Genomic DNA, 12,149 nt, shown 5'->3' with positions numbered 1-12,149 from the left:
TTAAATACTAAATGCTTCCTTTCATTCAACCGAAGCCTAGGATTAGCAATCAAATATTCCATTACTGAAAAACAAAGATATACAAAACTTTCCTTATTCAAAACTTGAGAAATTTGGTACCAAATATTGGACAGTAAAGAAAAACACTTTTCCTAACAGAAACTTAGAGCATAAGGGGGAAAAAAACAGTTCCTGAGAGTTCGAAAGACAAACTGTGTCCGTAACTATGATATAGTGCTATCAACAATTAGGAAAATGAAAGTTATCTCCTATACAAATTAAAGAACATTAGATGGGTTGCATAACCAATAAACCAATACATCAATTCCTGGACAGAAACAAGACTTAGCTAACACGTGGATATAACACCAAAAAAAAAAAAAAAAAATTAAAATATAAACCTAGGCACACTTTGCATAGAAAACGAGAGAATCAAACTGAATCGTGTTCAAGTATCTAGTCTAGTTGGGGATTCTTTAATAAATCGGCTATAAGATAGGTTGTGAATGCTCAGGTCAGATGTGCTTTCTTTTTGCCATTATTCCAGTTCATCATCCGCAAGTGCAACAGAAGGCGTCAGGGTACCGAAGCTAGGGGGCATGCTATAGCAAGGGGAAAAGAAAAATGGGAAAAGGTGCAATGGATGCTGCAGAGTTGAATAATTATCCGGGTGGCACAATGGGCGAGTCCCGCCGACGTCGGAGCTGGGTGAGCAGCTCCCTAACTCTGCCCAAGGCCCCCCTCTCCCCAGAGGAGGCGTCGGAGACGACAGCCCGCTTCGCATCCTCTTCCAGCGAAGAAAGGGATCCCCGCACTCGCTTTACCGTTATGTTGTGTCTTTAGAGACACAGACTCGCGGCTCAAACACGCAAACGCACCAGCTGGCTTTACGGAGCCTCGGGCACGTAGCTCGAGCCTGGCTTCTCCAGCACCCGGTGCCGCAGGCTCCCCCGGAGCGAGCAGGCACAGAGGCGGGTCGCGGGGGCAGGGGCGCTCAGGCGGTGGCACCTCAGGTGAGACCCGCAGTCTCCCCGCCTAGAGCAGCCTCGAGGCGGTCCCCGCAACCGAGAACCAGGCGCGCCCTCCGGCCGCCGGGTCCCTAGGTCCACAGCTCCGCTGGCGGGTGGGCGGCCGGAGCTCTGGAAACCCGCGAATGGGGGTGGGGGCCGTCGCGGGGGAGGCGCGCCCATCCCCACAACCTTTGGCTGGCTAGCGCTCCAAGCGCACCTCTCTCCGTTCTTGGCCAGTGGGGGAGAGTTCCTCTCCCGGTACCCTGACCCCCTGATAAACAATTCCTCAGAGACTCGCGCTCACCGAGAAATCTTGAGGGGCTCTTGCCTTACCCCTTCTTCATGCTTCGGCGGCGGCTGCCTGTCCCCCTCAGCTCCCGGGACTCCACCTAGAGCCTCCAGGAGCGTCAGTCTCCCGGGTGGAACCCGCTGTGGGCAGTGGTCGAGGAACCGGGCCACGGGGAACGCCGCCTGCGACGTCCGCCAGTCACCGGACCCACCGTGTGCTCGACGCGCGAGCGAACAACACCGTGAGTCGCCGCCGCCGCCGCCCCCCACCCGCCCCCTCCTCGTTCGCGACGCTCCACAACCGGACGCGGAGACCCGCGCCTGAAGCAGGGGGGGGACCGCTGGACTCTCGCCACCTAATCCCCCATCTTTCCCACCAGGAGCTATTCCCCGTCAGTCAACGTCTTCCCACTTAAGATTCTCACTTTCCTCTTCAGCTCTCAGTGCCCAGGTGCAGCTGTGGTGGGAAACTCAGCCCCCACCCACTCACCCATCAGTGGGGATGAATATCGCTCTTCCCCCCCCTTTCCTGAGGCTTATATGGTATTGCCCAATCCTCAGTTTGGGGGAGGGGGACGGTGAGAACAGTGCTTGGCCGGGGAATGAGGGAAGATGATAGCCAATTGAATGAACCAACCATTCAGGGGCGGGGTCAAAGAGGGGCCTGCCTGCCCCGCCCCGCCCCTCGCTCCAAACTACAATCCCCATGGTGCTTCTTCCACTTCCCGCCGCGCTGCACGCCGGGAGTGTAGCACTTGGCGGCCTCAAGGTATTTCGGAACTCGTAGTCTTTAATCTAGTCACATAGGTCCCGAAAGTTGTAAGCTGTTATAATAGTCTCTGTTTCCCTAGGTAGATATTTCCAAATCTCGAGTTCCACTGCACTTATTCTAATACTAGTTTATCGACTGTGTTGATTGTTTTAAAATATAAATGGTTTCTTAGGAGAGGAACTAAATAATGTCTATTACTGCAATCTGTCAGGACCTAAAGCTGCTCCTTCTTCCGCCAGGGCCTGGTCTTCACAGATTATCTGTTGCCGTCATGTCGGCTGCGATTGCAGCTCTCGCTGCTTCTTATGGTTCGGGTTCAGGGTCCGAATCGGACTCGGACAGTGAGGGCGGGCGGTGTTCCTTGCCAGCCGCGGATTCCCTCATGCACTTAACTAAATCGTCTTCGGATAAGCCCTCTCTGGCAGTGGCAGTGGACTCCGCTCCGGAGGTGGCAGTTAAGGTAAGCGCTTTGGCCACTGGTGCGCTGCGGGAACTGTCGGTTTCTCCTCCAAAATCCGACAGTCACTTGTTAGAACCCCGGTTACCTGTTCCTCGGTCCTGACAGCTGGCTATCGCTTGGATTCCACTCCCTCTGTAGGTCTTTCTCGGGAGAAGCTGGGAATTGGAAGTTCGAAACAGTCCTCCACTCCCTGCTCTTGGCTCCCGTAGTCGGGAAGAGGGGGTGAAATTTGAATTTCTGGATTAGGATGTGCCCTGGTTAGAGTAGGTGTAACAACATGTTGCTGCTGCTGCTGCTAAGTCGCTTCAGTCGTGTCCGACTCTGTGCGACTCCAGAGACGGCAGCCCACCAGGCTCCCCCGTCCCTGGGATTCTCCAGGCAAGAACACTGGAGTGGGTTGCCATTTCCTTCTCCAATGCATGAAAGTGAAAAGTGAAAGTGAAGTCGCTCAGTCGTGTCCGACTCTTAGCGACCCCATGGACTGCAGCCCACCAGGCTCCTCCGTCCATGGGATTTTCCAGGCAAGAGTACTGGAGTGGGGTGCCATTGCCTTCTCCGGGTGTAACAACATAAACAAACCTAAATCAGAACTTCCCAGAGTAGCGTGTGTGCCCTCGCTTTAAATGAGCAGCGGCCTGGCTTTGTTTTGTTTTTGAAGTCAGAACTAGAATCTGATCCCGGCTCCACCACTTGTTTGAACTTGGACAAGTTAGACAGCCTCCTCAGTCTCCTCACCTGAGACTGTACAACGGAGGTATAATTTTTAAAGCACCTACATACATAAGAGGATTATTGTGACTAAATAAAGCTTGGTGTCTAATAAAAGTGCATATATAAGGCAAGGCAGTGAGAAAAGACCTTGAATTTAAGAAATAGTGTGCATGTTCCCAACTGAGGAAGGTGATAGAGGAAGAAATTGGGTTATATAGTTCCTTTAACAAGTGTTTATTGAACACATGTTACTTCCCAGGAACTGTTCTAAGAGCTGAAGACACAGAGGCCAATAAGCCAGACATCTTTGATACCTTGATGTGTTAGTTTTCGTGGAAAAGGCAGCCAGTAAAATGTGAACAAATGAAGTGGTTACAGAGTGAAGGAGAAAAACAGAACTCCATGAAATAGAGTTCTGTAATAGAGAATAAGGTAGGAGCCTGACTTCTCTAGATTGTTTAGGGAAGTCTTCTTGAAAAAGTGGCTTTGAGGAATAGGAAACAGCCAGCCAATTGGCAGAGAAGGCAATGGCACCCCACTCCCGTACTCTTGCCTGGAAAATCCCATGGACGGAGGAGCCTGGAAGGCTGCAGTCCATGGGGTCCCTGAGGGTCAGACAGGATTGAGCTACTTCACTTTCACTTTTCACTTTCATGCATTGGAGAAGGAAATGGCAACCCCCTCCAGTGTTCTTGCCTGGAGAATTCCAGGGATGGCGGAGCCTGGTGGGCTGCTGTCTATGGGGTTACGCAGAGTCGGACACGACTGAAGTGACTTAGCAGCAGCAGCAGCCAAGTGCACAATAAGGCAAGTGTTTCCCAGCAAAAGGAGGTAGCAAACCTTGAGATGACAACGAGATGAATGTCTTTGAAGAACTGAGGAAACGTGTCTGTGTCTGGAGCTGGAGTAGAGTATCTACCAGTTGGTAGTACTGGTCCAGTAGAGCCTAATGGGGGTGGATGAGGAGCTCAGGATGTGGTGAGGGGAGGCAGTGTGCAAAAACTTCTTTCTAATTATGATGTTCCCAAGTCAGGTGCTATAACTTAAGTCTCTTACAGGTTTTTAGTGAGCTATTTGTGGATTTTACTTTTTAAAGAGACATCAAGTATGAAAGAATACTTAGAATCCTTCTATTTTTATAACAAAACAAACACCTCAAACTTAGAGTCCTCCAACAGCCTCCTGAGTCTTCATTCTTCTCGAAACTCAGCTTTTTGGAGCTCTCCCACTTTATCTCACTTTCTCCTCAACTCAATGCAGCCTTGCCCTAGCCTCTTGGGAAACTTACTCTCTCTGAGTAATGTCACTGGGCTTCCAGTTGTCAAGTTCTGTTGTCTTGATTATGTGCATCAAGTGACAGTATTAAATAGTTCTTGGAAACTTTCTCTCCCTCTGGCTTCCATGGGTCTATTCTCAGCCTTCTCTTTCCTGTTCTTTTGCCCTCCCTTTCAATATTGATGTTTCCTGAGACTCTTAGTCCGTTTTGCATCCCTCATACTCTCCAGGCCTTCAACCTGCAGTACTTCTGATGACTCACAGGTGAATACTGAAATGGTTCGCACAGACTCTGGTATCAAGACTGCCAGAATTCAAATCTTACCTCCATGAGTTACCCGAATTGTGACCTTGGATAAATTATTTAAGTGTTCCATGTCTAACTTTTTTCTCATCTGTAAAGTAGGAGATAACATTAGTAATTATCTCATAAGTCATGTGCCAGGCACACTATCTTTATCCATTCTAAACTCCTTGCTAGCTTCAGAACTATTAACCTCTCTCCCAGGATGGCTCACAGTCACCTCCAATCCAATGTGTTAAAATATAAGCATTTTCTTTGCCTCAGGATCTGCTTTACCTGTTTTTCCCATTTGAATTAATGATTCTATAACCTACATATTAGAACAGAGAGGTCTTCCTTTTCCTTCTTCCTCAGCCCCTGAAGCTCATCAATCAAATGGTTCTAACATGTCTGTTTCATTAATGTCTCTCAAATCAATTTCTACTTCTCTATTTTTACTGATGCAGCCTACTTTATATCTTCCTCACTTCTCTCAAGTGTCATTCTTGACTTTTCTTTCTCTCTGAATTCCTACTATTGGGTAATAGGTCCTGGTAATGAATAGGAACCATTACTCAATAGTGCCTATGTTATTTATCACATCTCTTTTTCCTTTTCTGCTACCACTGTTCAGATTCTTATAATTTTATAATTTTTCTTCAAGACAATTATAATAACTTTCTAACTGGACTTTCTACTTCCTTCTTTCTTGTCTCCCAGCTCCATATCCCGAGTTTCACTTCACAATGCGCTCAGAATGAGTTTCTAAATTCCAGTGTTATCATATCACTTCCTTGCCAAAGACACTCTATTGCCTGCCCAGTAATTTCTAAGTTCCTTATGTATTAATAACATATGAGGCCTGCCATTCTCCCATGATGACCTCTCCACAAAGCCCTCAAACCTATTTTCTTTTATCCCCCTCAAGATTTTGCTCACACTAGCTTCTGTGCCTTGCCTGGAGAATCCCAGGGACGGGAGCCTGGTGGGCTGCCGTCTCTGGGGTCGCACAGAGTCGGACACAACTGAAGCGACTTAGCAGCAGCAGCAGCCTCTGTGCCTGGAAATCCCTTGCCTCATGCCTCCCTTCTTTCCCACCCCCCAAAACTCTGCTGTTGTTCAGTCTCAGCGCATGTTTCCTCTTCCGTCTACCTCAACCCCCTTCCCACACTTCAGTTGTATATACAGCATTTGCCACATTGCTGTGATTTGTTAATTTTTTTTTTCCTCTGGACCAGACCCTAGAGACCTGAGGTTGTTGTGTATATTTGTTTTCATGTTTTCAATGCCTCATATACAAAGTTATGAGAGAGAGAGAAGGTGAGTAAAGGAATGAAAGAATAAGTGGAAAACAAAGTCTTGAAAAAGTACGAACATTGAGATTCAATGTATACCGAACGGGTGGGAGTGTGGGGACATCTGTAGAACTCAGTTCAATCACTTCATGTTACAAGTAAAATAATCCAGGAGAAAAGATTGAATAAAGTATCAGAGGTCCATCAGAGATAGGGCTGGGGCTAAACCGCCCCAGTGCTCTAGTGTCTGAGAGTAAGGGATATTGATGATCACTTGTTTGTTAATAAGCTTTATTTTGAAAAGCTTATACCTAGTAAATTTAATGGTGGAAAAATATCCAGGGGAAAGATGTGACGCATACAAATACATTCATCTGTAATTGTCAAGTTGTGACTAATAGTAAACATTTTGGCAAAGTATGAACTTATGCAATGTTTTTTAATCCATATCACTGAACACTAATGAGAGTTCATATATCTTATTAGTGTTTTTATTTTTGAAGTTACTATTGGGTTGTCTTTTCCTTCTAATGTGTAGGAGATCTTTATATATTCTGGATATTATCCTGTGTTAATTATGTATGTTGCAAATTTGTGTCTTGTTATGGAGAAATAATAAGCCACAGATTTTCCTTGTTGGATAAATTCTTTTACCAAAGCCATAAAAATATGCTCCTATTTTGTCTTTCGAAAGCACTATATTTTTGCTTTTACATTTAAGCCATAAATCCACGGAATTAAGTTTTGTGTATGGTATGAATATTTTTAATAATATGGCTTTGATCTTTGTAGGTTGTTCTACCCCCTCACCTCTATCCATTTTTTGTTATTCAAGAATGTCTTGGCTTTTCTTGTCCCCTGTAATTCTACATATGATTTATAATTAACTTGTAAGTTCTGCTAACATCCAAGTGGGATATTGTTTGAGATTGAATTGAATGATAGATCAGTTTGAAGACAGTGTTCTATCTATTCATTCATTTAGGTCTTCTTTAGATTTTTAATTTCTTTGAAAGTGTATAATTTCCTGCATCAATATCTTGAACAGTTTTGTTGCAGAGATTTCTGTGTGTGTGCTCAGTCACTCAGTGGTGTCCAACTCTTGGTGACCCCGTGGACTGTAGCCCATCAGGCTCCTCTGTGGAACAGTGGGTTGCTGTTTCCTACTCCAGGGGATCTTCCTGACCCAGGGATTGAACCTGTACTGCATGCATCTCTTGCATTGGCAGGTGGATTCTTTACCACTGCACCACCTAGGAATCCCCACAGACATTTCTAGGTGCATCTTAGTTTTATGCTAGTATAATAATAAATTGTGGAGGTTTTTTTTTTCCATTATTTAATTTTTTGACTTACTACTTTCATAATGGTATATCAGGCAAATTCCAAGCAAAAGAAAATGGTATTGGTTGTATTAGGGTCAATAAAATAGACTTAAATGGAAAAAGGATCACTTCATAATGATTCAAGGCTGAATTCACAAAGGGGTATATAACAATTTTAAATTTATGTGCATCTAATGGTAGCACTAGTGAAGAACCCGCCTACCAATGCAGGAAACATAAGAGACGTGTTCGATTCCTGGGTTGGGAAGATCCCCTGGAGGAGGGCATGGCAACCCACTCCAGTATTTTTGCCTGGAGAATCCCATGGACAGAGGGGCCTGGCAGTCTACAGTCCATAGGGTCTCAAAGAGTCAAACATGACTGAAGCAATTTAGCACACAATAATGTAGAAAGCTCAAAATATTAAAGCAAAAATTTTTATAACTATGAGAGAAATTGACAAGTTTACAATTATAGCAGAAGATTTTAATATACCTCTTTCAATAATTGATAGGATAAGCAAAACAAAATCAGTAATGATATAGAAAATTCAAACAACAAAATTAGGAAACTGTATCTAAAGGGTATAAAGGACATAGCATTCAATGTAGAAAATTGTTTTAAGCACTAATAAAACATTTTTTAAAAACTGACCATATACTAGGCCAAGGATTGGTTAAGGGCCAGATAGTAAATATTTTGGGCTTTGCTGGCCACTGAGCTTCCCTGTTGGTTCAGATGTTAAAGAACTCGTCTGTGATTCAGGAGACTTGGGTTCAGTCCTTGGGTCAGGAAGATCCCCTGGAAAAGGGAATGGCTACCCACTCCAGTATTCTTGCCTGGAGAATTCCAGGTGGGCTTGGCAAATTCCAGCCTGGTGGGCTGTAGTCCATGGGGTCGCAAAGAGTTGGACACAACTGAATGACTCGCATATAACATGCTAGCCACATACAGTCTTTGTCACATCTTACTGTCTTTCCATCTTTCTTTTTTAAAACAACCCTTTAAAATGTAAGTATCTTACATTTACTTAGCTTGTTGATACAGAAACAGACTGTGGGCTAGACTTGGCCCAATAATTGTAGTTTGCTGCCCCATGTACTAGGCCATAAAATAAATCTCAGTACATTTTAAATCATAATCACATTCTCTGACCACAATGCATCTAAGCTAATCAGACACAAAAAGATAACTACAAAACCCCCAGATTTGAAAATTATGAAATTGCACTTGTAACCCTGGGCCAAATTTTTTAGAAATAGAAAACATTTTATTTTTTATTATAGTCTTTTTCCTCTGTATTTTTTTAAGGGCAAAACTCAAAAGGTATCTTCATATGAATTTCTGTTATTTTATCTCAGCCATTTAAGCTCCCATTTTAGAAGTCTAGTCATATTCACTTTCTGGGGACAAAAACCTATAACATTGATAGTCTGTAACAATGGTTAATATTTATGTCCTGCTTTATAGTTTACAAAGTGCTTTTGCATCCATTTTTCTTATTTGTATAACAGCTAAGAAATGTGAAAAAGACTAAAATGTACATAATATTTAACTTTATTCTCAAATTACTTTGAATCAACAAAAGATAACCTGTTTAAACTTATTTGACCCATAGGGTGCCCTTCACTTACTGCACTTTAATTTTCATGGCTAATTGAAGCTGAATAGAAATCCTTTGTAATTCTCTGCTAATTTCAATTGCATGCCTAATTGTTACTGAACTCCTCGTGGGTATTAAAACAAGGTTGTGATGTTGTCCAAGTTTTTCTAATTAAATGTAAAATTAATAACTCTTCAGTTTCTGAAGAGTTGTTCAGTTTGTTCTGTAATTTTATTAGCAGGAACCAGAAACTGGGACCTATTTATATTTTTTATTAGTTGCCACTGTTGCTTCTTAAAAGTAGTTCTTTTTAAATTGTATTTTGTGTTTAAAACTTGATGTCTCATGGTACTCTGTTTAAAGTAATTCAAATTTAGAATATTTAAAATACCCTTAATCAGAAAGATCTGGTAAATCATATTATAAAGTGGTTCTAGCAACTGTTTTCTAAAAAAAACCACTGGGGAGGTATGAATGTGGCTGAGCCTCTTGTTCATTTAAGCAGTTTATCAGTATAAGTTGAATGTTAAGAAAGAAAATAATTTAATTTCATTTTTATGCAGCTTAACTTTATGGTATTGTGTTTTGATGCTAAGCCCTATGTACTCTCTATAGTCAATGAAGATTTGGTATGCTTTCTGGGGTAACGTATATGTATCACGTAAGTACGTGGCCCAGCTTTGGAGCGCCCTTCCCTTGTAGTGTTAACACCCTTCCCTGCCTCAGAAGCTGAAAACCCAGATTCTCATTCTCCCAGCTCCCTGTTGGCTAAGGCTTAGGGCTGTGATTTGGGCTGGGACAGACAGATGCACCCACCTAAATTCTAATCTAAAGCTAATCCACGAGGAAGCAAAGAAAGAACATTTTACATGGCAACCAGTGGTGACCAGCATAATCTAGTTCCTTCAACCAGCAGTCTTGATCACAGCATCCAGTGTTTAATAATCATGTTTGGTAACAGTGACCTTTTGTTCTCACTGGACTGGTTTTGAGATATGATTGATTTTGAATTATGATTCCATCTATATACTTAACCCTGTTTTGGCGCCTATTCCCCCAAGCTAATTCTCCACCTTTGAGAATTCCAAGAGAAACTCAAAAGGATTCAATATAGTTTAATCAGCCTGTGAACGTTTCACTTGCTGCAGCTGCTGCTGCTAAGTCGCTTCAGCCGTGTCCGACTCTGTGCGACCCCATAGACGGAAGCCCACCAGGCTCCCCCGTCCCTGGGATTCTTCAGGCAAGAACACTGGAGTGGGTTGCCATTTCCTTCTCCAGTGTGTGAAAGTGAAAAGTGAAAGGGAAGTCGCTCATTCGTGTCCGACTCTTAGCGAACCCATGGACTGCAGCCTACCAGGCGTCCATGGGATTTTCCAGGCAACGTTTCACTTACTTGTAACTAAAAACCCTGACCCATACTCAGTGATTTTTGTTTGTTTGTTTGTTTGCCACTAATTAGGTATCTTTAACATTGTTCACTGTGGCTACTTTAACTTTTTCCTTTTCTTACTTACTCTGTTGGTACCTTGGGGTCGGTGACTTAAGCTTGCTACTACTTCACAAAAGTGTTGCAAGGATTATGTGACATACTATGTCTACCCTGATCTTGGCACTGTTCTTGTTAAATGCTCCTTTTTATAGCACTTACCCTCTTCTAGCAAATTCACTTCTTTATTATATCGGTTATTGTCTGTCTTCCTCATTAGGATATAAGCTTTATAAGGACAGGGAGCTTTGTCTGTTTCTACAGGGCCTAGAACAGTGTTTGACACATAGTAGGCACTCAGGCAGTATTTACTGAATGAATAAGTGAATCCAGATATTACCCTTATTTTTTGAAGATGTCTGTGTTCCTAACTACATAAAGAAAATTAAAAGATCATCTGTGACTCCCAAAATCTCCCACCAACTCCAAACATCTATCACCCATTATTCATTCTTGTTACTGTAGTCTCTATTTCATCTCCTCCTCTTTTCAGAGGCTAATTGGCTCTTTCCCAGATTCACTCCTTTCCCACCCCTCTTCCAGAATGACCACAGCTTTTTGATTATTCCCTCATTCTTATCATATGTTTCTCCCTACTTGCGCCTTTCCTGTAGCTTATGACTGACTGAATCTTTGGCTTAGCCTTTTCTTTAAAAAGGAAAGAAACAGAATTTTACCATTAAAATCCTTCAATCTGGCTCCTCATCTCTTATTTACTGCCAGATGTCTTGAAAGAGCAAAAAATTTTACTGTCTTTTTTTCCTAAATCTTCCGTTATACCTCGGCCCCTTGCAACAGGCTCTCCATACTTTACCCCATTACCAAAACTGCTCTGGCCAAGATTTTTTGTGACATAAATGCAGAATTCAGTGATCTTTGGTCAGCCTTCATCTTCTAATTTGTCTATGGATCTGTCATTTCTTTCCATTTAACTAATATTTATTGAACATGGACTTAATGCCCTGCATTCTACTAGACAGTAAGGATATGAAATATAAGTAAAAGTCATGTGCAATAAATAATATATTACAAGGTCTATTAGGAGTTATGAACAACATCTTTTGGAACTGTGGATGAAAAACATTTTTCCTGGGCCAAGAGGAAAAAAGTATCAGGGAAAAGAAGATGACATATTATCAGATAATGAAGGGAAATGCACAAGGACCAAAGTAATATTGCCAACAGCACAGAAAACATGAAAGTGCTTGGTATTTTTAAAAATCAGCAATTAGTTTAATAAGCCAAAAACGGGACACATTAAAGCAGATAAGGATGTATTGTAATAGACCAGGCAAGATATGAAGTGTGCATTAGGAGGTAGAGAACGGAGATGGGGAATAGGGTTGCTTTAGAAATGTTTCAGGGGTAGAATCAGTAAGACTCAGTGCCTGCTTTGTTAGTGTGTGACAGCAGAGTTGAGGGAAGAATATCTTCTGTTTTGGACACAGCAAAGTGTTTGATGCTGTGAAATATCCATATAATGAATTTCAATAGGCTGTTAAGTATGTGGATGCAGAGGCCAGGCGTGGTCAAGACTGCACATAAAAATTGGGGGTGGAGGTTGAAGTCAAGAGAAAGGCTAAGATAAAGATGTAGACGATTTTGAAACAGAGAGGAAGGATGTTTAAGGGAGTCAGATCG

The 12,149-nt window shown here is 42.8% G+C and overlaps 2 protein-coding genes across 7 annotated transcripts in view; one reads left to right on the top strand and one right to left on the bottom strand.

Moving 5' to 3' along the window:
* Positions 1-12,149, bottom strand: part of WASF1 (WASP family member 1) — a 128,195-nt gene that overhangs the window by 69,026 nt on the left and 47,020 nt on the right. The window contains exon 1 of one of the 6 annotated variants that reach the window (XM_070795975.1): positions 1,315-1,830. The exons of 1 other annotated variant lie outside the window; for it this stretch is intronic. The gene's annotated coding sequence lies outside the window, so the exon portion shown is untranslated. Of the gene's footprint in view, positions 1-1,314; positions 1,831-12,149 lie in introns of those variants that run through there. 4 more of the 6 variants (XM_070795978.1, XM_070795974.1, XM_070795979.1 and 1 more) reach the window with 4 other exon arrangements.
* CDC40 (cell division cycle 40) overlaps positions 2,310-12,149 on the top strand; it is a 48,094-nt gene continuing 38,254 nt past the window's right edge. The window contains exon 1 of the mRNA XM_019967220.2: positions 2,310-2,530. Within this exon, the coding sequence (XP_019822779.1) occupies positions 2,342-2,530 (189 nt within the window). The 5' untranslated portion in view covers positions 2,310-2,341. The remainder of the gene's footprint in view (positions 2,531-12,149) is intronic.

Source organism: Bos indicus, chromosome 9 (genome assembly GCF_029378745.1).
Source record: "Bos indicus isolate NIAB-ARS_2022 breed Sahiwal x Tharparkar chromosome 9, NIAB-ARS_B.indTharparkar_mat_pri_1.0, whole genome shotgun sequence".
Lineage (NCBI taxonomy): Eukaryota > Metazoa > Chordata > Mammalia > Artiodactyla > Bovidae > Bos > Bos indicus.
The sequence above is the reverse complement of the archived record's forward strand: the minus strand, read 5'-3'. Positions and strand labels throughout refer to the sequence as shown.